A 26,784-nucleotide genomic window follows, 5' to 3' on the forward strand; every position below is an offset into this window, starting at 1 on the left:
TTTCTTCCTTTTAGGAGTAGTTTATTTTTATTTGCTTTTATTTTGTACTGTCTTTGTGAACACCAGTATCAACTAGTTTGACTAAATGCTCCGCAAACATCTACAACATGTAATTTTGTTTTCATTAATAAAATTATGATTTTTCCTTGGGGAAAAAAAGACCCATCAAATCCCTAAGATATTTTAGGCACTATCCTTCCATTCATATTACTTCTTTGACATATGCTAGTAAATTAATTTGTATGATTCATCAATTAATTCTTATCACAAGAAACTTCCATTGCGTCAAAATCAATTTGCCCATCAACCAATCTTACAAAAAAAGATTTCAAATGATAGCTATTCCACTCATTGATAAGCATTAGATATGTCTATCTAATTATGGGTGAACAATCAGAGTTATTTTCTTGTTTGTACCTACATAATTTTGACAAAAGTTTGTTGTTGGTAGTGTTAAATTACAATACACATTGTTGAAGAGCATTTGTAACACCTACAACATGCAAAATCCTAATATACATACAAGGAAACCACGTGCGGGATTGATAAATGACTTGGTAGGAAGGTGCATCTAGTGAAAGTTATTCTAGTTAAGCCACAAATGAATAGATCCCAAAAGAATCTTTATTTAAGGCAAGCATAAAAAAATCTTCAAGTGAGATTGAAACATCGTCTACCAACTCTATAGAACTCGTGATGTTGACCTAATGTCGATGATGTCAAGCAAGAATGAAAAGGTCCTTTGGTCAATACCTACACTACATTGGAGAGATCTAACCCCTCCACTATGTTCCCAAATTGCACTCCAAGTGGGAGCAACTATGAGAACCCTCAGAAGTGCACTTCTAGGTTGCTTCTACCTAGCAGCGTTTCTTGGGAGCATGCTTTGGGGGATTTTTGGGTGTTCTCAATTCTCTCAAATGCAATCCAAGAGCGGCAATTCCAAGATACTCCCAAAGCACTCCTAAGGTGCTCTCAAGGTGCTCGCAACCCACTAACAGGGCACTCTCTAGCCCATTATAATAATAATGAGGAAAAAAAATCCTTGAGCACTCTTGAAAATAATTATAATAAATAAAGAACACTCTAGCATACTAGGCAAACAAAAAAAATTAGCTTATAGAGCCAATGGGAAAGGAAAAGAACTCAAGACTACAGTGTCTTGACGGATTAAAACACTTATCACTCCATTTGATCTCATTCTATCCTCACTTCTTCATCTTTACTAGGATTTTTAGTGGGCTTCTTGCCAGTTGTCTAGAAGAATATTTGTGGGAGGATGGAAGGAAGACTGAAGGTTCCCATAATTACATTCAATTACTTTTGTTAGGCTGAAAAGGTAGGCTCTAAGCCTAGTCTTGCTTTTTTCTTTCCCATGTGTTGTAAACTTGAAAATTTCCTATTCTAAATGTTCTCTTCTCTTACTCTTTCTTTTTCCTCCTTCTCCACTATATTGTAGGCAACATGTTATTCTCAAATAGGTATGTGGTCTATCATTATGCTTCCATTTTTTTATGATGGTGTTAATGGGAAATTGAAATATCGATGAAAAGGAAGAAGTAGAGTATGGTGGAGGCCGATACCCCATGGAGGAGGAAGAAATAGAAGGGGATGATGAAGATGATATCATGATAAAAGTAAACCTGTGGAGAGTATTGTTGAAGTTTCTAAGTCTACCAGTTAGAAACCCTCCATGCACTTTATCTGATTTATTCCTACCTACTTGTTTCATTACTTAACAAGTTATTTATAATGCAAACACTGAAAATAAACACTAGTGCATGCTCAACATATTACAGATCAACAACTGAAGGAAACATAAACAATCACACCAAATGACACCGTTATTTTTGGACCAATGTCCCCAGAAAAACCCAATGTGGGAAAACCGGTGCAACTATCTGAGGGTTTTCTTATTAAGCAATATCATAGTACAATCTGGGTGCCAAATCCGGCCTACCCAACAGAGAATTTCCTTGGCAGTAATACCTCTCAGTTTGAGACAAATTGTCTCGACTGAAACCCCAGATAAACCTTCCAACAGCTCCTCAGCTCCAATCTGCCCCAGAAACCCCAACGTCTGCCTTTCTGGATTGCGTCAGCCTCTCTCTGCCCAGCGTTGGCCCTGTGTCACCCTGAAAGGGTCTGCGTCAGCCTTAGGAAGCCCTGCATCGGCCTTCTGGCCTTCTACATCAGCAACGCTGGCCTCTCTGAAGCACTGCACAACTCCCGGTTGCCTCTGCGTGAGCCTTGGCTGCTACTGCGTCACTCTCCCCGCTACTGCGCTGCTCTCCCGGCACTATCTCTGCCTCTCTGTCTCTCTGTACTCAATGCCCCTCAGCTGCAACTCTGATCACTGATTCTATCTCTCTTAGCAAACCCCGCTCTAGAGAATAGAATGACTGATCACTCTGGTGTGTTTTCTCCAAGTGACCCTCAAGCCTCCTCTTATACTTTTCTCGTTGACATATCAACGGTCGAAATTAAGTCCCCAATCAACGGCTACGATTAGATCTGGCTTGATCCATATCTTTTGGACCATTCTAACACAGTTTCATATTAAATCACATTAATATTTTAATTTCCCTAAGTTTAGACTTAGGGACTACATTAAAGATATTAATTATTTTAATATCCCCTGCACTGTTTAGAATTTTCCCAAACCGTTTCTGGGTATTAGAGATCTCATGTGCCCCAACCTCTCCACCAAATTTTGTGGCTAGGGCACATCCGATGCTACCCCAAATGAACAAGTACAACACCCTTGTGGAAGTATGCAATAAGGTATGAGAGAGGGAAATGGGGGGGAACCACTAAATTTTCATGCCCCCGTTCTAACACAACTTACACAAGTTCATATGCTTGTGTGATGAAGCGGCTTCGTAAGATTACCCCAAGTGATGGAAATAAGAGTAAGGCAACAGGAATCAAGACTTGCAATAAAGTGCTAGCAAAAGACAAAATACAGAGAAATAAATAAATAAATCACAAACATGAGGGAAGAGGAGGCAGCACAAAACAAATCCAAAATATCAAAGGTTGAATCTAAGACCTCCTATAGAATGGTTTTTGGTAGATCCCCATCCCCCCATACTAGTGGATCCTTCCCCATGCACTCAAGGTGAAGAACAATAGCATATTTACTTGTCCAGGGTTATAAGGATGACATGGATGCAAAATTGTCCAAGGTTCTCCATGCAAGTAGCATACCATTCAATGTTCTCACTCACCCTAATGGCATGAAATGGTACATCCCATTAGAAATGCCCCTAAAAGATATAAGAGAATAGTATGATAAAGCCAAAACCACAAGACTCAACAAAGAAAGATAGAAACCAAAAGCATTGTGGGACAATTTACAAATGATGGAACCCAAAATGCAACATCAATTATATTTGATGATTGGGTGAATGTTAAAAGCAAGTCATTGATAAATGTTCTTGTTGTGACTGTTAGTGATGCGATCTTCCTTTCAGCCCACGACTGGGCTAATTGAATCGTCAAAAGACAAATTAATATTGCACAACCCTTAATTAAAACCATTCAAGACGCTTGGTCGCACAATGGCATTCAAGTCAATAACAATAATCCTACTAATTGTAAGGTAGAGGATCACTGACGATATGCATCCTCACAGATTTTGTTTTGGGTGTTTGGTGCACACATTAAACTTCTCGATGCATGATATTATTAAGATGAAAAAACGTGATTTTTAATGAATTATTGCATTGCACAAGAAAGGGAAGAGTATATAAAATTTATTACCAATCATATCCATGTCTATTACAGCAAAATCTAGCGCCTAGTGCAGAGCCTCACTAGGTGACCCAAACAATGTGCAACTTACAGGAGTGTTACCACTGTCACCTTCGCGATTACTCCCCTCTCTTTAACGAAGGACACAATCCAACACAATGGAGGCTTCCCTAGTAGGGCTAAGGGATCAAGTAACCCAAGGATCTTAAGCTAAGTGACCCCTAAGGATCGTATAACATAAATCCATGGGATAAAGGTATGACAAACTAAGGTCAATCTAAGTTACCCTAAGGAGTCTCAAATAGGTCCCCTGGACACACCAAATCAAGAAAAACCCAAGGCTACTATAAACTAAGGATTTTAAACAACAAACTAGAGCAAAACAATAGTTTATAACAGCAGCAAATTTAGCCGTGAAAACAATGATTAAACTATGACAAATAAAGGCTAAACATGAGAGCAAACTAAAGACAACTCTACAACCAATTTTGACGATTAATAACGCATATGACAACATATAAAACTTGACTTCAGCCCTAAAAAAGCATGAAATACTTCAATTTAGCTTCTCGAATGCACTTTTAAACAGCATATAACTCCAAGGATTACATCAACAATCATGAAATGCTAAAAATACAAGATTTTGGGGCAATCTTACCCTAATTCACCATAAAACGAAAAGAAAAACAATTTTTATATGTTAAAAGAGTGTCACAATGGAGATAGACTAGTGCCTTCTCAATCTAGGGCATATGGACTCTAGGATACAAACTATTCTAGGGCTTCTTGGGAGCAGTTCTCAATCCAAATAAAACTAGGGTAGATAAACTAACTTACCCTAGGGTTTGAGATTTAGGTTCTCAATTTTCTAGGATGATTAAAGGAAAGAAAAATCTATCACTATTCCTCAAATACTTGGAAAAAAGGTTTAGCTTAACAAGGGACAATGAAGCAAAAACAAATAAAGCAACATAGCACGAGAACATTAATCCTATGGAACATAATACTAAGATACTAACTTACTTCACCATGCAATATCCAAGATCTATTATAAGCATCCATGAAAACATAACATCACAAAATCCACCCAAAAAAGTCGCTCAACTAGGCCTCCATTGTGCACAAGAGCGAGAAATCACAAACGAAGAAAGTTATAATCCAAGTTTGACAATAAAACAACAAATAAATTGACTTCCCTGTATATATGAGAGAAACTATGTTGATTTAGCTCTAATTTGTTGTACGAGTCCCTAAAAACAACTTATCCATGGTACAAGTGGATAGTTCATCAAGCTAACCCCCAAAGATAGCCAAAATAATGAAATAACATGAAAATAAGCTCAATTAACCCACGCATGTGAGTAGAAAAGCCTTCAAGTGTGATGACATCTCCTAAAAGGCTTTCATTTCTAGGAAAAGGTGCAAGGATGACCTAAGGGGTTTGTCTCATCCTAAAAGTCATGTTTCCTCATCAAAATGTTGCCTCATCACCAAAGAAAACCCTCTCAAGCCCAACATCATCCTCTAGAAAGCCCACATCATCATCAAATGCTTCATAGGGGTGATGTCATCATGTTTGGGAATGACATCACTATGGTAGGTGTGAAATCCACTCTAAAGGGGTCCCAAGTCATCATAATCATCAAAAGAAGGGCAACGTCCATCAAGAAGGAAGAATGCCAACCTAGGAGCATCTTATCATCTCTTGGGCCATATCTCTAAGCAACATCCAATGTCATGAGGCTAAGCAAGGGTCTCATCAACTGTACCAAGTCAATCTCAAAATAAGCGTTCCCAAAAAGGTGCCTTATTGATGTTTGTAGCTCAAGTACGTACTTTTGCATAGGCCTAAGTGTCTAGGTGTGCAAAAGTTACCCACGATCTCCTTAGCACACTTGCTCAAGTGCGAGCAAGTTGCTAATGTAACTTTGCCTAAATTTTAACTTAGGAAAAGCACATTATTGTTATGTTGACTAATTGAAGTAAAGAAACTTACAAAAAGTAAAGTAAATTACTTTAATGATTATGTTTTAATCTCAGTGGTTGATCTCAAGTGTGGCAAGATCTAATCTCGATTTTCAAACACTTTGGATATTAGAGTTAGGGATTTAGCTCAATGTAAAGTTATAAAAGCAAAGCTGAGGAGAGGATAAAGGCACACCATACAACAACACTAGTCTTTAATAGAAGGATTTTCTCAAGTGAGGAGTGTGATACTCTAATGTGCTGAGTCTAAGGAAGTGCAGAAGGGTAGCATTGGAGATCCACATCGGCCAAGGAGATCGAGGATCGATCTAGAACCTGATCTATTGGATCAGATCCAAGGCATTTTGTATTTGTAATTTTCTCAGTTGGACCATTATCCTAAGACAAGAGCCTAAGTAAATTCGGGATTTAATGAAGCATTGTTGATTGGGCAAAATTTCTTTGTGTCAATGTGATTGAGACTAGTTATGTGTATTTTGCTTCCACTAATTGTGTTAAGAACTTAGTTGCATTTATTTAGTATATTTGTAATCTGCTAGGTCAATGAATTACTAGGTGTTAGATTCAAGAAAAAATTAACATTGTATGAGAGAGAGAAACGTTGAAAACCGATCTTTGAATAACGCAAGAAGCCAAGTTCATAAAGGTATCACTGAAGCAATGTTCGACCATGATCATACAAGACGCAATTATTTTTAGTGGGCCAATAACCATAATTGGCTATACAGTGGCCAAGACAAAAGGGACATGGTTGAAGTTCATTTTTTCCTAGGGCTCAGACACTAGCCAAAGTGGTCGACAACCCAACCAGCAGCCATACCCAACCGTAAAAAGGGTAAAGAGTCAAGTAGGGAGTTGTGGTGGCCAACAGCCATCACCCAGCCAACAACCTACTAAAGACCAAGCAGCAGCAGGCTACAACAAGAGAAAGCATGAACAACAACGAAACCAAGTGCAGAGGCAGTTGAAAGAGCTGCGAGGAGCCCCAGGACAGAAGAAAGGTGTTAGGGGCTACAAAGAGATGACCACATGACAAGGAAAAAATACAGCCATCGCACAGGAAAACAAAGTTGAGCACGGGGAGCAAGTAACCCCCAGGACAAAGTCGCATGCACAAATGGAGCTAGCCTTTGGTTGAGGGGTATTATTGGGAGTTGAACTCCGACACGGCAGAATAGCCAATGGGCAGTGACAGACCAATCGACAGTCTAGCAATGGACAAGGGCGAGCAAATCCACGTGAGAAGAAAACAACAACAATCAGGAGGTGGCAGCGAATAGTCATTGGGCAGAGGATTTGTTGCTACAGGCATGAGCTAATAATGCCCAACAAAGCATGGTACAAAGGGCAGTGAAACCAGTAAGGATTGCCAAAGGTCAACCTTAAGAGGGAGAGAGGGAGACAATAACAGTGGAGGGATTGATAGCAAAGTTCATGGGTGTCTTAAAGGACTGTGATAGATCCATAAGGGAGATCCTAACAGATCTATAAACCATATCTATAGCCTTCTTATGGGTGCTCGAAGGATTTAGCATAGGGCCACTAGAAGGGAGCACGAGAGCAGTCTGACACCCTCACTAAGTGGGACTCAGAACTACATGTAGAATTTGGTGTGGATTCCAAACATGCAATGAAAGTGGTTGGAACAATGATATTCCAGCTTGAGTTAGGAGGCGGGTTGGAGTTAAAGGACGTGTTGTGGGTGCCAAAACTTAGTGGAGTTTGCCTTCAATCTTTATGATAGAAAAGAAGGGGTTATGTGTAGTATTCCAAGATGGACAAGCACAGATTATACCCATAGGATCTAACTCTGACAAGGGTTGCATCATTGGAGTTAGAGAAAACAACTTGTGTAGGCGAAAGGGCTAGCTTATTCGCGCAATGGCTAGAAGCAAATGACAAAAAGCAAGGAGTGGGTAGCTCCAAAGGTTGAGCAGCTCAAAGGGACTTAGCCTTCGGGTTCAGGTGGGGAGAAGTAGTCAGCATATTCCTCCAAATCTGTCAAGAAGGTCTCTTGGTATGAGATGACCATGCAAGTTGTTCAAAAGCAGGAGGCTTCTAGGAACTAGTCCAAAGGGAAGAAGGATTTCGAAGATCTTTCCAAACCAGATGGCAAGGAATACTTTCAGTTCAGAGGGAATAGCCATGGCAAAAGATGCAGTTCTAGGATCAAAATCAGTTCCACGAGGCAGAAGTAACTCCCTCACTAAGAGGGAGTGTTGACGTTTGTAACTCGAGCAATTACTTCTGCACATGCCTAAGTGTCTAGGGATGAAAAAGCCACCCAAGATCTCCTTGGGACACTTGGTCAAGTGTGGGCAAGTTGCTAATGTAACTTAGCCTAAGTTTTAACTTCAGAAAAGCATATGATATTATGTTGGTTAGTTGAGCTAAAAAAACTTAGAAAAAGTGAAGTAAATTACTTTAATGATTATGGTTTAATCTCAAAAATTGATCTCAAATGAGGCGAGATTTAATCTCAATCATCAATAACTTTGCAAATTAGGGTTAGGGATTTATCTCAATGTAAAGTTATAAAATCAATGCTAAGGAGAGGAGAGAGAGACACCATACAGCAACACTCATCTTTGAGAAATGGATTTTCTCAAGTGAGGAGAGTGATACTCTAGTGTGTTGAGTCCAAGGAAGTGTAGAAGGGTAGCAATGGAGATCCAAATCAACAAAGGAGATCTAGGACCAACCTATGGCCAAATCTATTGGATCAGATCCAAGGCATTTTGTATTTGTATTTTTCTCAATTGGGCCATTATCCCAGGACAAGAGCCCAAGTAAGTTTAGAATTTTAATGAACTATTGATTGGTCATAAATCTAGTTGTGTCATTGTGATTGAGGTTGGTTATTTGTAATTTTGCTTCCACTTACTATCTTAAGAACTTAGTTGTGCATTTATTTAGTAGATATGTAATCAGCTAGGTCAATGAATTACGAGGTGCTAGGTTCAAGGAAAAATAAACATGCCCAATGTCCTTTATCAAAGTGCTCTACGTCATCATCAAAGTGGTTGGACATCATCTCTGAAGAGCTAGAGAAATATCATCTCATCCCTCAAGGCATCCTAGCTGCACCCAAAAGAATCATCTAACACATACTCAAGGAATCAAGTGCGATCAACATCATAGGTACAGGAACCATAAGAGCATCAAAGTAGACCATATTCAATGTCAAAGCAAACAAAGTACTTCACACAAGTATCATCTTCAAATGTCTTACTAGCTTATGATTGTATACAAGTTACCATACTTAGGTATGAGAAGGCTATCAAGTGACCATATTAGGTGCTTCAAACCCTAAGGGTAGGAATAGTTCCTAGGCCGACGACCATTTCAAATAGTAGCTGCAAGTGGTAGGTGTTATTGCTTGGGGCTTACTTCATGAAAGGTGTCATAGTCTTATACTAGGTTATGTAAAACCATTGTCCATGAGCACCTTTGTAGAGGGAGTGCTTAGATGCTTGAGTTACCTTCTCTTGCCATTGTTTTTTCAAGCCCCCTTATTTGCATTTTTCTTCATTTGATATGGCTTGTTTAATGAGCTTCATTGATTTATGAAGTAATAATGATGAAATCGTGCCCCTTTAATGATGGGTGATTTAAAGCTTCATCGAGGTTGAGAATCGGATGTTCTTTGAGAGTTACATTTTATTCTAATAGGTATGACATGCATGGATACTCTCAAGGACGAGTGGCTACATAAGAGGGGGTAGAGCTCAAGCTATAATTGACTTTTGACTACTTTAGATCCCTTAACATTCTTTTGCATTTTAATATTTGGTTTATGATTTTTCCTTTCTTACAACTACATCAACCTCGGGGACTTCCAACCCCTTCTCCTCATAGGAAAAGGCCAACAAGGAACTAGCACGAGAGACTGACAACCAATCAAAAGATAGGACAACGAAATGAGAAGAATGATGACAAGTGTTAAGTATGAATACCATGGAACGTTACCATCTTCAGAGCCTCCTATTTGTACCCCACCTAAACAGTGGAAGAACGGCCCTAAGGAAAGTCACGCTGAGCTAGGGGCAAATGCTAACCACCAAAGGTGAAGGGAACAAGTACACAACCAATGGTGGTCTATAATTCAATTTTAACATGTGATCCATACTAGAATGCCTTAAACATTAAAAAAAAGCGCTAGAATGTAAAAATGATTGATGTACCTATAAATGACCCACCTTCATCGAATGAGTAGGCTAGACAATGAATGTACTAACTGAAGCATGGTTGAGATGCGTCTGAGGTTGGCTATCTTTGAATCATAGTAGGGGTTGTTGGCTAGCAGGCAATTGTTAAAATTGGCAACTAGGGCCAAATTCCACTTTGGATAGCTCATTTGATGGAGATGATGATTGCATTGAATTCCCCTTTTCGAGAGGACCAAAATTGACCTAAAGATCATCTAATTTGGACAACGGAAAGCATATTTTTGAATTATGAGCCCACGTGCATATTTGATTAGCTCGGCCCTAAGAAGCAAATTGGACACCCTTGGAAGACTATAAATACAAGTGACCTCTACCTCATTTGGACATCATCATGGATAATTCTTCTATTTTCTTTCTTGTTTTTGGCTCGCACAAGTCTGAGGCAAGTTCGCGGAGAAATGGGTTCACTCGAAGGTGAAATTGCAAGGCCCAAAGCTCGCGCGTATTTTTCTAAGATTTTGTTTCTCAGTCACAGGGTTACCAAGGGACAGATTCGACTGGTCATTGGCTGGCAAGCTCAAGGGAGTGACTAGGACTGAAAGCTCCCAGTCGCTCGCATGCCCACTTCCTCCCTATGACTAAGACCTAAAGTTGCATTTTTCTGTTGACCAAAGTTTTCGCTCGTTGACCGCAGTGTTCGGCAGTTGACCGCAGATCGTGACAATTCATTACAGGCTTCTGAATCAAGTTTTTTAAGTATGAACATGGTTGGGTTCATCTCATGGATATCGTTTGGTTGATTTTTGTTGGATAGTTGTATGGATGAAGATATGTATCATTGTACTCCCTTTTGCTGAATCATTCAATGACAATCTAATAAGAAGAAGAATTTGAAAAGGTTCTCCCCATAGTGGGTTTTGCCCTGGTCTCCGACCAATCCCATGTCTCTATGTGTGAATGTTTTTCTTTTATTTTTCCTTTACATTCCACTGCATTGATGATGATGATCTTGTTCTTTTTACATAGTTGCATATGTTGCTGAATAATTATGTAAATCTGAATAATGTTATGATGTTATGGGGTGAATTTAATGTGTAAATGAAGAAATGCAATTATCAAAGCAAATAACAATATAGCCTTAAGAAAAATTAACATGGTATCAAAGTTGGGTTGAAGAAAAGTCATTGAAAATCACCCATATCATGACACCATTGATGGAAGCAAGAGAGGATGGAGGAGACTCAAAAGAATTCTAGGGTTTGAAGGAAACCCTAGTCAATTTGGTTATTAGGGTTTGATGGATAGGATGGTCAATGTGAAGATGACAGATTTGAGGAAGACCTAGATGGGATAGTCTCTATTGGGCCTGGTTGCTGATGAAGTTGCTAAATATATTGAAAGAAGCAATGTTATATGTGCAATGAACAGTCATGGCTCTTAAAGGTTGGTTCAAGAGGGAGATGATCACCTCTCATGGAAGATAAGTATTTTTCAATTTATGGCGCTCCTTTATGTATTTACTTTTATTTAGACTTATTGATCTGACTATTGTTTTGATTATTACTTATACTTCCTGCATGTATATTTGAGTATTTGCTACTTCTAACCTCCTGATGAGATGTGATAAGTGGATCCTTCTTGAGGATCATCTGAGATGCAGGAAAAGATGTCTAGTGCAGGAAGAGAAGAGCTACAGTTCTCCATGACAAAAAAGTTGACAAAGTGCTCCAGCCACCAATGTCAAATAAGAAGGTGCACAGGTATCTGAATAGTTCAAGGTATGTATGGTGTATTGCTTCAATGTTATGTCACAACTGCAATATTGGATGGCAAGGTTTTGATGAGCTTAGTAATTATGATTGAATTCCCTAACTTGATGAAAGTACTATTATGTTCATGATCCTTGAAGTATGATGTTACACCTGTCTGTTGCCCTAATCATAAGACTCTAGCTTTTGATGAAAGTTTGATGCCATGTTCATATATGATGATGAAGTAGTTGATGTTGACATGTTATGACCATGATGGATATATGTTTTAGAACCTGATATAGTTCAATTCCATGATCTAACAGTTTTGTTGATGCATGATAGTATTATGATAGACAGATTGATGACATGAATAATAATGGTTGAAGGGGTTGCTCATTCAGAGGGATAATCTCTCCATAAGATCCCTACACCTATTATCATTTTCATTATACGTATAGAAGATTCTTTATTGTTGTAAGATTTATGGATATGACTAGACAAACACCTAATATTGTTGGTCTGCAGCAAAGTTCTGGTCTAAGAAGAAAGAGTTTTCCTTACTCTAAGCCCCAACTGCACAGAAGGAATCCTATGGGTGTGGTTATGCCTGTAAGACACAAAAATGAAGCTTTGTTCATGAAATCAGAAGTTCACCTGAAAGATGACAATCCTACAGACATGGAGCTGTCAACTGAAAGTTCTATGAGCAGGGAAGTTTGAATATTTGACTTACTATAGAGAATGTGAATGTGTTGACTAAACTTGTGTTTGCGAGGGACCAGAATATGCATATCAATATGTCATCATTGAGGTTTATGTATGACAGTATTTGATAACAGTTAAAAGGTTTGACTAGATTTGGCTAATTGATATAGATGAGCAGTGTTTGGAGTTTTAACATGATGCTTGATAATGAATTAGAACTTTGACTTGATGTTGAAATATGTTTTGGGCTATAGATCCCACTGTGATAGCAAATTTGGGTTTTGCCCTGATGACTAATGATTTGATTTGATGACTGATGATTTTCCTTGATAACAATGCAATATGGGCATAGTGACTTTCAGTGACTTATATTAGTATTTAGTAGATATTCTATGTTGACATCATTAGCTTTGACACATTGGTTGAAGTATACACTGTGGTGATTCAGTATGCAACAATCTCACTATGAATGGATAAAACTTGTATAAATGAAACTTATAAGACTTGTCCTTGATGTATCCATTCATATTTAGTAACAGAAATGACTCATGATATGATTATGAAGTTTTGATTGGATAGTGCTTGGTAAATAAAAAGGTGTTGTAACTTGACATTTGGATATAAGCTCTATCGGTCACCTGGTCCAAAGAATTTGTTAAAGTGATATTGATGAGTATTAGTTTTTTTTTTGTTGATTTGATTGCACAATATTAATTTGTGTAAGGCTAAACATATTACTTTGGTCAAGTGTTATGTTTGCAGAAAGCATTGTATGAAGCAAGCTCCCTGATCCTGATATGTCTGCATTGACAGTGAACCCAAGATGATGTGTTGATCCAAACCTCTACTTCAAAAGTGGTCCAAGGTATGGCTTTGATTTTGGTTTTATATACTGATGGTCTATTCTTGATAGGAAATGAACCTTTAATGATCAAAGTAAGAGGGAGATGGCATCTGAAGTTCAAAATGAAGAATCATGGCATGATGTATTACATTCTGAAGTTGGGAAAAGAAAACTTATATAGTGAAGCTATTAAAGAAAGTGGAAATGCAAATCCTTGGACACTCTGATCAAATTTCAAGAAGTTATGAAAAGATATTGTTGAACCTAACTTGGCAACCAATAGTTGATTGAAGCATTGATGTTCCATGTGAACACCCGTCCGTATATTCTGAGTCAATGCATGATTGAGCCGCTTCATACACATTGAGTTACCACTAAGCTCACTTCGAGATATTTGCATGGGATGATCTATTTTTGGTTTGAGACATTCTTCCTGTGATATGTGATTGCATGGATGTATTGATGTTGTTTGGGATATTTGTTGATGAGATAAGCACATTTGGGTGCTACCTTAGTATGAGATCTGCCATGATGTTTTGGATGAGAAGTCCGTAGCTTTAAGCACGACCGAGGTTGAGTACATCGCTCGCTGTGAGGCAGGATGAAAAAGCTCTTTGGAAAGATTTTTGAGCAAGGTCTGGATATGACATTAATACATTGCAATGACAAAGAGTGGGAACTAATTGGCAAAGAATCATGTATATAGCTGGGACTAAGATGCCTTCATATATTGAGACAATGTTGCTCCACAAGACAAGCTTAGGCTTATGGTTTTTGCCTCCATGAGAGGGAGGATGAATATGGTATCCTTTTTTTTGTGATTTATATATTTTTGTTCTGATATGATATTTGATTTAATGACCTCTATGACTAGGACACTGCTGCTATTGAGACATGATGACTACCAGATACGAGCACGATGATACATTTATGATCTATAGAGAGCATCGTTGATCGAGGACACTCAGCCAACTCTTCCCCCCTATTTGAGCTCCCAAGGTGTGGAATTGAGATGGAGGGCTCCTGGGGCTGAGGGGTCTTTGGACAATAGGGTATCACCCCTATCTGTTACCCATAGGGTTGGAGATGTTGCTCCCCTATCTTGGTCTTTGCGGAGTATACCCCAGTCTGGGCTTGTTGGGATTGTCCCTCCCCGTCTGGCCAATGGGTTGAGGAGGCTTGGGGCATGTGATCCTTACCTTTTGATAAGTTGGGTATTGTTGACAATTGGAGTGGCACCTAACCATTATATGAAGACTCCATGCCCAAGGATGATCCAGAGGACACTTGTACCATTAGATATCATCAGTCAACAGAGTTTTTTAACTCTACTATCTTCTCATCATCTTTCTTGTACCCAGATTCCACACCCTGCAGGAATTGTAATAAGTGATACTAGTAATAATGAGTTTTTGAGTATGTAACAGGCCTAGGATGTTGGGACTCGATTAGCAAACGAGTACACCCTGGAGTGTTTTTTTATCTAGTTAATTATCCCTTCTTTTTCAGAGACGGATAATTTTTTGGGTTTTTCACTCACGTTTTACCCCAAAGTCGGGGTAACGGTTTGAAGGTTGAGCCCCTAACACATCTTAGTGTCTAGAGTCGATGTATATTACCATACTAGATCACACAAAAAATTTCATGTAATTTGGTTAGGTCCAGGTAGTTATCTTTTAATTTTTAGATTTTCCGCACTGCGGAAATTGCTAACAAAATTATACTTGTAATGTAATAAGTGATGTCTAGAAAAGTTGTATGGGGTATGAGTAATGAAATTTGCACCTCACCCAACTTTCTACTATGACACACTTTGATGGATTAAAAACTATGAAACCGGATTCGTCATATTTTCCTCAAGTGTCTGAATCCTACGAATCGGACACGATTCGCAAGAATTCGAATCCTAAACTCAGGACACCCCGTGTCCTAACAGGACACGCTCAAATCTGGGTCGTGTCCCGTTAGAACACAACGTGTCCCGAAAACCGGATTCGAATTCAACGAAAATGAAACCCGCAAGCTTTAAAAACAATGCATTCCTATTTTTATTTACCATTTTCTCTCATTCCTTTTGCAAACAGGGAAATGTGTGTTTGTTGTTAAATGTTTGGAGCAAGAAGCCAAGAGTTTGGAGCGCTCGGCAAGAAGATTCAAGCACCAGGTAAGTGCATTTCATCTCTATTTTTTTGCATTTGCATTACAGCAGTTTGTATATGCATTTATTTTACAAATTTGTGCATGTTTTGTTTTTTTTTTTTTACAGTATTCATGGCTCAATCAAGAGCAGCAGTTAAGGGGCAAAGGAAGGGGAAGAATGTCCCCATTGGAGATGCCCCTCCTCCCCCAATATCATCAGAGTCTACTGCAAGTAATGTTGAAGAAAGACTTCCTCCTAAAGACAACATTAAGAAATATCCCTTGTGGAAATATGTCACAAGAGAGGATGGGCCAAGCACCAAGGGGAAGGGAGGAAGCAATGTGCATTGGAGATGCAACTTTTGCCACAATACTTTCACAAGCACATATTTTCGTATGAAAGGCCATTTGTTGGCTTTACAAGGTTGTGGAGTTGGAGCTTGTAAAGTTGTTCCTTTACAAAAGAGGAAAGAAATGGAAAAAGAGTTCATTGTTGGTATGGAAAATGTGGCTGCAAAATCAAGAAAAACCAAGAATGATGATCCCCTTCCATTTTTGAGGAAAGGCACCACCAAATTTCCATTTGAGAGTTCTATTAGGGGACAAGCAGCAAAAAGAAAGGCAATTTCACTTGGTCCAATAGACAAGATTTTTCAAAAAAAGAAATGGGAAGAGCTTGATCTCACCATTGCCTTCTTTTTCTATCAAAACTTCATATCCTTTAATGTTGCACGCTCACCTCTATTTATTGAGAAATGTCGAGCTATAACTCACGGGTCTCTATCATGGTATGTGCCTCCTGGTTCAAAGAAGCTTAGAACCACATTGTTGACGAAGGCAAAAAAAGAGATGCAAAAAATGCTTAAACCTATTAAAGCATCATGGCCAACATCCGGGGTTAGCATTGTTTATGATGGATGGACAAATCTAGCACGACACCCACGCATCAACTTCATGGTGTCTTCCTTGAATGGTCCAATTTTCTTGAAAACAGTGGATACACTTGGAGAATACAAGGATGCACAATTTATGGGTGAGTTATTTATTAAAGTTATTGAAGATGTAGGTGTTGATTCTTGTGTGCAAATCATTACAAATAATGCACCTATTTGCAAGGTTGTTGGCATGATTGTGGAAGCTCAATATCCACAAGTGTTTTGGACACCTTGCGTTGTCCATTCATTGAACTTAGCACTTGCATCCATTGCTTCTGATGTGCTCTGGATTGGTAACATTATTGAGGATGCACGACATATCCGTAACTTTGTGCAAAATCATATAAATGCCCTCACTATCTACAAGGAGTACAACAATCTATCATTGTTGAAGATTGTTGATACACGGTTTGTCTCTTCGTTCATCATGTTGAAGAGGTTGAGGGAGGTCAAGACCGCTCTTGGGGCCATGGTTATTTATGAGTTTTGGTCTTTTTGGAAAAAGACAAATCAAGTAGCATCTAAAAGAGTGAAGGACACAGTGCTAGATGATGCTTGGTGAGAGAGGGTAGATTTAATTATTTAGATCATGACCCTATCATTTCTTTGCTTCGATTTGTAGATACAGACAACCCATCCTAAGAGAGGTTTATGAGGAATGGGATTCCATGATTGACTCTGTGAGGAACATTATTCTACAGAGTGAGTGCCCCAAGTATGAGACATCACCAGAGGCCTTCTGTGGTACTATACAAGATATTCTTGTCAGCAGATGGGACAAGAATTGCACGCCTTTACATTGTTTGGCTCACTCATTGAACCCAAAATACTATAGCCATGAGTGGCTGAATGGTGAACTTTCCTGCATATTTCCTCCTCACATGGATGGTGAAATCTCACAGGGGAAGAAAGATGCATTCAGGCGGGTTTTTCAGGATAGAACATTGCTTGATGAGGTGGAAGATGCCTTTGCAGAGTTTTCCACAGGCACTAGTTGATTTGCAGGATATGATGTGATTAGAGACAGGGGGGCTAAGAAGCCCTATTCTTGGTGGGCAAATCATGGGGCAAAAAACCCTCCTCTTCAGCAATTAGCCATGAGGCTCCTCTCTCAGGTGACTTCATCCTCTTGTTGTGAGAGGAATTGGAGCACATATGGGAATTTGTATAGTGTGAAGAAGAGCAGGCTTGAGCAGTCCAGGGCAAAGACAATGGTGTATGTGCACACCAACCTTCGTCTTATTTACAGGCAGAGGGAAGAGTGGTTGAAGGGAAAGACAAAGATGTGGTGTGTCTTTCTTGATGATATGGGTCTGGACAAGAGTGTTGAATTGGCATTGGCCAACATGGATCTCAATGATCCAGTGCTAGAGCTTGTTAGATTTGATGACAGTGATATTGTAAAGGGGTCATCCTCCACACCAGCAGATGCAGAGGCGACTATAGATACAGGGGAGGAGGAGGATGCAGAGGAGAGCAGTGGTGTCCATGATGATGAGGATATTGACGCTGATTTTGATGATGACAATGAGGATTGATGACTCAAGAGTTATGGGCTACCTGCTGCCTTGAGGCTTGTATATTCGTAATTGTTTTATATTTTCTATTTCTATTTGCCATTGGCATTGCACTACTTATGTAACACATATTGATTTGATGACTTAATGAGAAAACTACAGTTGTCAGTGTCTTTATCTTACTATCTTGTCTTTCTCCTATTGGATCATTGATGAATTGAATATGTATTATGATTTATCATTTATGAATTTAGAATTTACGATTCATTGATTTATCATTTATGATTTATGTGACAGTGACATGTATTTGAATTTTGTATGTACTATTCATGCTATAATGTTACTAACTTACTTTGTAAACAGTAAAACTAACATCTAGATGAAGATCTATGTTTGAAATCAATGAATTTGTATAATTAATGAGAATTTGTGTAAGAAATATCTAATTTTTATATATATATATATATATATAACGAATCCTACGTGTCTTGTTCCGGGGGTCAACGTGTCTGAATCCGACACTCGAATCCCCGTACCTTACGAATCCCGAATCCCCATGTCAGGTTACTTAGGTTAAAAATGTGTTTTGAACCCTCAAAACCCATTTTTCCTAAGTTTAGTGGGAGATCTAGCAATTAATTAAGCCAGAAATTAAATATATGGAGAGAAATAAATATCCACAAATGCTAAATGTTGTGGAAATGAAGTGGAGAATTATGGGGGAGTTAAAGTGAAGTCCCAAGGTGATGTGGACTCCTAAAATCAAAGAAATGACATGTGCTCAAATAAAATCGAATTTCTAGCATTAAAGGAGAAAGTTGCTTACTTGAAAATTTGAATTTGTAAAGTTAATGCACATTTGGAAGGATTAGGGAGAATATTTGGTGGAGATTTTTGTGGGAGATTGTCCCCACATGGGTTACCACCCATATACACTTGTCATTCTATCATAAAATTCGAATTTGGCACATAAGGGAAAAAGAAAATGATGTCCACTTGCCAGAATTCAATTTTTACACTTGGCATTGGAGCTTCATTCAACAAATTCGAATTTCTCTTTGGGATTGTCACCTCATGCCACTTGTTTAATCACTTCTACATTGGGATTGGCTCCAATGCCATTTGTCATTGTCATTCTTCATTGGGATTTGCTCCCAAATCTCTATATAATAGAGCCATGGACTCTCATATTGTATCATGTATTAAGTTATTGGGCTTGAAGAAACTCTGCGATTTTGTACTTGCATACTTTTTTAATATAATCGAGACTTTGGGGCTATCTAGCTAGTGTTCTCTTGGCGTTATGAGGTGATGTCCTTTCATACTACTGCTATTGTGTTTAATTTCTTTCGCATGTTGAATTAATATTAGTTTATGCTTGTCATCTTGCTTGGACTGATGTGTGCAAACTATCTTGCACATATCATTAATTTAGAGCAGTATTCTAGAGATAAACTTGCCAATTCATTTTAGAATGAATGCTTGGTTTATCTTTTTCATTATATTGCTCTAATCTTGTGCAAACTAATACGTGTTCAAGTGTATAGGAAAGATCTTTTGTATTGTGTGTAGGAATCTATCTAGAAGAAGGAGAAATCTCAATGAGATCAACTCACTCCTAGATTCACAGCGATCCAAGACTCCGCCATTTTTTCACTCCAAGTTTTCCATCCAACGAAAGAGCAGAGTTTTCTTAGTCTATAGCTACTTGATTATCCATTTAAAATTCAAAATACTTCTTTGGTTCTAGTTCTTTCAAAGTTATATCTCCTATTTAAGAGTCATTTCTAAAACTAGGCAAGTATGGGGGTTCACTCCCATTACTTGAATTAGTACTTTGTAAATTAAATTCTAAGTTTAGTTTTGGTTTCTTTTTCCTAATTTCACACTGACAATTGGTATTCTTTTTGTGTTTTGCAGCCCATAGGCTTGAGCATTGGGCAGCAAGGAGCTTGAGGAGAAGCTTTGGAAAACTACTCACTCGTGTGTATGCAGGACCCCCTCACGCTGTCCAAACACTGATTTCTAGGGAGGCCATAAGCACTTGGGAAAGAGTTGCAAACTCATCTAGGCCGTGGGCCTTTTGAGCCTTGTAAATCTCTTTTGGAGAGTTTTTTCCATCTTCAAGTTTGTTGTTGTTATATTTTTGGGGAGAGAGTCTAGCGTTGTTAGAGTCCCATCTTTGTAAAGATCTCTCTTGTATTGTGGGTTGCCCTCTTGGAGGCATTTTTACCCGCTTTAAGCACTAATAAAAGATAATAAAAAAATGTTGGAGAGAGCTTGGGATTTTTCCCATGGCATCCCCCTTCCTCATTTAGAGGAGGGATTCTTGTGGGTGGCCTAATCTTGCTTTTAGTTTTTTTTTGTAGCTTTATAGCCTTTAATTTCATATTGTGCATGCTTAAAACCAATACATTTCACTCCACATGCAAATTTTTACTAATCTTGTATTTAAATTCCCACATGCATACGCTCTCAAGTTTTGCAAACTATTTCTCTTTGAAACATTAGTTTAATTTGAGGAATTAACACAATTTGCACTTCATCTAGGCATTTTGGTATAGGAAGACCCCAAGCCTCATTAAAACTTACCTCCAACTTAAGTTGGTTGAATAGAATTTTAAGAACCCTCTACCTCTATTGACTCCTCATTGTGAGATCCAAACATTTGGGCAAGGATGAGGTCTGAGGACTAGAGTTCAATTGTAACTTTGCTTTAGCACTTGTTAATAAAATAAACCAAAAACCCATTCCATCATATTTGCTTTGTTTGCAAAGTTCTTAAATTTCTTGCAAACTTGATGGTTTAAAGTCTCACATGCAAATCTTATTTCAAGGGGCACTTTGGATGCAAGCATTGTAATTCTTTTTAATTTTGCAACAAGTTTAATTTTTCTTGTACTTGGAAATTGACTCATCTTGTGGTTTAACTATTGTCATAAATGGTTGATTTCACTTTCAAGTACTATTATTTTGGGTTGCAAACTTAATTGCATGTTGTCATCTTGGTCTAACATTTGAGTTGTTTTTGTATCCTTTTGAGCAAGATAGTTTCCATGCTTTGATTTGTAGACTTATTCATCTTGACAGCATTTATAATATCTTGTACTAACAATTTATTGTTTCACTTTACAAGATTATTTTGGCTTTCCATTTGAAAGCATTTCACTTCATTCTAAGCAAATACAATTTCATTTCTTAAAGAGTAATACTTTGAAGGCACTAGTTGTTTATGTATTTCGTGTTTATCTTATGTATTTATGGTTATTGTTCATATCAGTTTTGCTTATAAATCTTAAAGAAATAATCTATTTAACTATAACACTCTCTTAGAAGATGAGTAAGTGTAGTGTGTCTGAACGTTGAAGATGAATAGACATGATTGTTGGGCTTCTGAGCCTACATGAGATTGTTGGCCAACCTTGCCAATTTGACCATAATCAAAATAAATTCATATCTTCATTTGTACATGTCAGAATCAGATGATCTTTAGATCAATCCTACACCTCTCCAAGAGAGGAATCTAATAAAAATATCGGTTGTCATAAATAAGATGACCCATGTGGAGTTTGGCCCTAGTTGCCAATTTTAACACTCCCTCTCAACTAGGGAGAACTCCATCTACTAATCCATCTGCCAATCTGTACCATATCTGCCATCCATGCATTGCTCTACTAAACTATGAAGAAGAAGTGATCGAGAATGTATCATACCATTCTCTACTGACCCGAAGTCAGTCCCAATCAAAAGAGAGTGTCTCATACCACTCTTACTGACCCAAAGTTAGTTCCCATTGATCCCAGATCAATATCAGACATCCTAGCATAGGGAGTACGGTAGTACACGATGCGTCCATCAGTAGTACTAGCATCCCTATCCTCATTTCCCTACTCATTGGCCAAATGAGAGGTACTTCCCATGAGTCCCAAACTGCATGAGTAGAATGTCTTGGCAAGAGAAGGATGAACCACTTGTCCTACTCACATGCCGCCAAGGGGTATCACAGGGGAAGGATGAACTACTCACGCTGTACACAACAAACCACTAGGGGAAGGTTGAACCACTCACCCTATGGTTGCTCATCGCTCCAAGAAGTACCCCCAGAGCTCCCAGAGTTCAATGTTCATCTCATACAGGACCCTCATAAGAGGGTCTCTCCACGACTCCAAATCATTCTCGGAAGGCCAAGAATTTGACCTTCCCCAGCGACTTTGTCAGAATATCGGCAACCTACTCATCAATCCCAATGTGATGGAGCCTTATTGCTCATCGTTGTACCATATCCTGGATAAAGTGGTACCTGATATCTATATGCTTGGAGCGATCATGAAACACGGGTTTCTCTGATAATCGGATCCCACTCTGGTTGTCGCAAAAGATCACGGTGGTATCCAACACATGTCCAAACAGCTCACTAAAGGCTTCCTCAACCAGACAACTTAACAGGTGGCCATACACGCAGTTATGTATTCGGCCTCGGCGGTGCTCAAGGCAACCGATTTCTACTTCCTGCTCATCCAGGATATTGAAGAAGAACCCAAAGAAAGAAAAACATCTAGAAGTGCTCTTGCGATCCACCACACTGCCAGCCCAATCATCATCAGAATAACCATGTAGCCTCACATTTCTGGCAGTGTATCTCAGTCCATGAGTGATTGTGCCCCGAAGATATCTTAGAAGATTCTTGGAAGCAATCCAATGTATATGATGCGGCTCAAACATGTATTGGCTCAATGTGTTAACTGCAAAACATATGTTTGAACGAGAGTTCACCAAGAACATCAGAGCCCCTATGAGTTGACAATACTCAGAAGCATTTCCCAATTCTGATCCAACAGCACTACCACATAACTTCTTAAAGTTAAGTTCCATCAAAGTAGTCACAAGCTTGTAGTCCACCATCCCAAATCTTTCCAATATCTTCACAACGAATTTTCCTTGAGAGGAAAATTTCACCTAGCTTTTGTCAGACCTCCAACCCTAGGAAATAGTGCATCAGACCTAGGTCCTTCATCTCAAAGAATGAGAGGTTTATCATTTTCAACCTTAACGTAAAGGTTCGGATCAGCTTCACTTCTAGTGAATCCTAGCTTCATTAGATAGTTATCGATCCTCTCATACCACGCCCAGGGTGCTTGCTTCAATCCATAGAGAGCTTTTTTCAACCTGCATACATGAGATTCCCGATCATGAACTTCAAACCCCTCGGGTTGTTCCACATAGACTTCCTCTTTGATTGAACCACGCAAGAAGGCGATCTTGACATCTATCTGATGTAGTTTCTATTCTTGCGAGGCAGCAAGGGCTATGATTGAGCAGATGGTGGTGCATCGGGCAACAGGTGCAAATATCTCATCATAATCTACACCTTCCTTTTGAGAGAAGCCTCAAGCAACAAAGCCAGCCTTGATCTTTTCTGCACTTCCATCAGCTCCATGCTTGATTTTGTAGAGCCACTTAGAAGTGACAACCGATTTGTCCTGGGGTCTAGGGACCACATCCCAGACATCACTCTTCATAATTGACCTGTATTCTTCATTCATAACATCCTTCCATACTTGTTGCTTCATAGCTTCTTCGAATGATGAAGGCTCATTTTGAATGATAGTGCTTATGGCGATCAAATATCCTTGGTCCCTGTTTGGCTTCTTGCTTTCACGGAAAGTCACCCTTGGTGCAATGTACCTCTCAGCATCTTCAAGAGTCTCCCTAAGCCATGAGGGTCTCTTCTTGGAGGAGGAAGACTCATTAGGGAGTGGATCAATAGTATCCATAGGTTCATCAACATCAAGCATGGTTTCGTCCTCTTTTTCACCCTGATTTCCTGTGTCAGCTTCTTTGTCTTTCCTTAGGATAGGAAGGTTGTTGATCTTCCTGAGGACCATATCTTCGTCGAAGGTGACATCATGACTTATCTCAACTTCCTTTTGACCAGCCACATAAATTCTATATCCTTTAGAATTTTCATTAAAACCCACAAAGATTCCTTTCTTCCCAGATGCACCCAATTTGCTTCTTTTCTCTTTCGGCACATGAAAATATACGGGGCTTCCAAAAATTCTAAAATGAGAGCCATCGGGTTTCTTACCAGTGAACATTTCTTCAGGAGTCTTGGAGTCCAATGCTTAATGAGGGCATCGGTTTTGAACATACACAATGGTATTTGCAGCTTCACCCCATAGAAACTTCGGAAGGCCTTGATCACGAAGCATGGCACGGACAGCTTCTACAATAGAGCGATTCTTCCTTTCAACCACACCATTCTGCTCGAGAGTGTATGGCGTTGTAGTCTCCCTCTTAAAGCCAGCTTCTCTACAATAATCTTGGAATTCATTGGATTCATACTCGGTCCCATTATCAATCCTCAATATCTTGATTTTCTTTCCAAATTGGTTTTTGATCAAGGCTTTGAAATGTCGGAACCAGATGAACACTTCATCCTTCTTCAAGAAGTAGATCTAGTTCTTGCGAGAATAATCATCCACAAAGGTGAGATAATATAAGTATCCTCCCAAGGAGTTTACGGGCATCATACCAGATATGTCAGAGTGGATCAATTGCAATATGTCTGTGGTCTTGCTATTACTTGAGGGGAATGGTTCCCTTGTAAGTTTTCCTTTGGCACATCCCGAACATAAACCTTCATGCTCTACTTTGAACTCGGGCATACCTGTCACCATCTGTCTCACATCAGGTAGGACCTTATAATGAAGATGGGCGAACCTCCAATGCCATAATTCAAATTGTAGAGATGTGTTGCAAGACATGGCTTCCAATGGACTTCCTCCAACTTGATACAAACTATCAACCCTGAACCCAAGAGTAAAAGCATCCTTGAAATTTCTTTTCCAAACACATACCTTTCAATCGATAAAAGCCACCTTGAATCCTTTATCTTCCATTGGTGGAATGGACACCAGGTCTTTTTGAGATCGGGTACATATAGTACTTCTTGCAAATGAATAGTGTTACCTTGATTTAATTGAAGGGTAACATTCACCTCAGCTCTAATACCATGTTAATTTTAGGCAACAATGGTATGTTCTATACTTTAGAGCAATTTTACTTCAATTTCTTTATGAGCCCAATATCAATTTCAGTTTAGCAATCACATAAACATGTAAGTAAAATGTTGATAGAATATAAACATAAACAGTAGGAGACGAGCCAAGACAAAAGGACACAAGAAGTGGCACCAGCCCGGGACAAACCCCAATGTGGGGAAACCCTTGATCAAATCTTCTTTTAGTCTTCAATAGTTCGGCAGAGAAAGATAGTACAATTTACAAATTCTGATAATTTATAACAGCAGCAAAAGAGCCCTAACTAGAAAAGTCAATGCTGGTCAACAAGGCAGATTTGACCCTCAAAGATTCGGTCAACTTCAGTCAATTTTGGCTTCCAAACAGCGAGATGAAACAGCCCTCAAACAGTCGAATTCTACCCAATCAAAGTCTGGTCAAACAGTCAAACTGCAGTCAGCCCTAACCACAGTCAACACTGGTCAAACAAGAGGTCAGATTGCCTCGGTTCTTGTGCCCAGATCTGCGGCCTGCTAAGACAGAATTCCTCCACCCAAAATCCCACCAAAAATAGGTCAACACTTGATCAACGCAGTCAAAACAACCTCTGAAATTTTCGGTCAAACCTGGTCAATGCTGAAACAGAAAATCCCTTCCCTTTGCACGTGCGGAGACCAGCTTCTGATTTTCGCACCCAATCAAAGTAGGAGAGAGAAAATGAGTGAGTGTAGTGTGTCCAAATGAGGAGGCATCATGTATTTATCAATATAGGTAAACATTGAGGATTAATAGACGTGACTGTTGGGCTTCTAAACCTACATGAGTTTGCTGGCTGACTTTGACAATTTGACCATAAACAAAATAAATTCATATCTTCATTTGTACAGGTCAGAATCGGATGATCTTTAGATCAATCCTACACCTCCCTGAGAGAGGAATCTAATAAAAATATCAGCTGTCATAAATAAGATGACCCATGTGGAGTTTGGCCCTAGTTGCCAATTTTAACATATATGCTATATATATAATTATATGAAAAACACTCTTGAAATGCTCTGCTCCCGGAAGCTTTTGAAAATTGGCACTTTGCACTACCACTCCCAACAGCCTTGGCCAACAGTAGGGGTTATTCTCTTATGCATTTGCTATAATGACACCTGGTGTCATAAAGGAGCTTCAATTGCTTTGATGTTCATATACATCTATCCACAACGTGCTAACCAATTCACCTTATTCATAATGTATAGTATAAAGGCCAAGCTAGTTTATCCACTAGGGAATAGTTAAGAGAATAGTATACACATAAGCTCAAGCCACCCACTCAATGTAGTGGCCTATCACAATCTATTTTATCACAATAGTCCTCAATGATAAACTATGACAAGCTCCCCTAGAACAACTAGATTAATTTAGTAATGGTGGCCAATGACTTTGTTATGCAAGTTTTAGACACCAACAGAGAGCACCTGTGGTATAACACAATGCAAGTAAAGCAACTGCTTGTGTTAATGTAAGTATGGAGACATTGCCAAAGCAATCAGTATACTCCATACGGTTATAAATATCCATCGTTGCTTTTTCAATTGGTAGGTACTTAGTAGTGATGTTGACATCCTGTTTATGTTGGTTGGATTGAAAAGCAAAACAATAAACTTTCTTATATGCATGTTATACTGTGAGCAGGACTATACATACAATTCTATGATAAACACAAAATTTCTATACAAAGGGAGGTACAGACCTTCGAACAAGAGAAAATCCATTTGAGTGGACTCCGCTTGATGGAAGCCCAATTAGAACATCACCAACAGAAATTGTCTTTCCATCTATGACAGCATCTTTTTTGACAACACCAACAGCAAAACCACTAAGATCATATTCACCTTCAGCATAAAAGTCTGGCATTTCTGCTGTCTGTTGCAAAACAAAACAGTTCATTGCCGTTTAGAATTGTAGGCCT

General features: G+C 38.9%; 1 protein-coding gene across 2 annotated transcripts in view; it reads right to left on the reverse strand.

Annotated features, from left to right (window-relative positions):
• Positions 1-26,784, reverse strand: part of PUR5 (phosphoribosylformylglycinamidine cyclo-ligase, chloroplast / phosphoribosyl-aminoimidazole synthetase / AIR synthase (PUR5)) — a 73,561-nt gene that overhangs the window by 30,677 nt on the left and 16,100 nt on the right. For both annotated transcript variants that reach the window (XM_089377346.1, XM_089377347.1), the window contains exon 5: positions 26,566-26,738. In XM_089377346.1, coding sequence (XP_089233472.1) covers positions 26,566-26,738 — 173 coding nt within the window. The remainder of the gene's footprint in view (positions 1-26,565; positions 26,739-26,784) is intronic.

This window comes from Pinus tabuliformis, chromosome J (genome assembly GCF_031772625.1).
Source record: "Pinus tabuliformis cultivar Carrire ecotype Pingquan chromosome J, CPIR1, whole genome shotgun sequence".
Taxonomy (NCBI): domain Eukaryota; kingdom Viridiplantae; phylum Streptophyta; class Pinopsida; order Pinales; family Pinaceae; genus Pinus; species Pinus tabuliformis.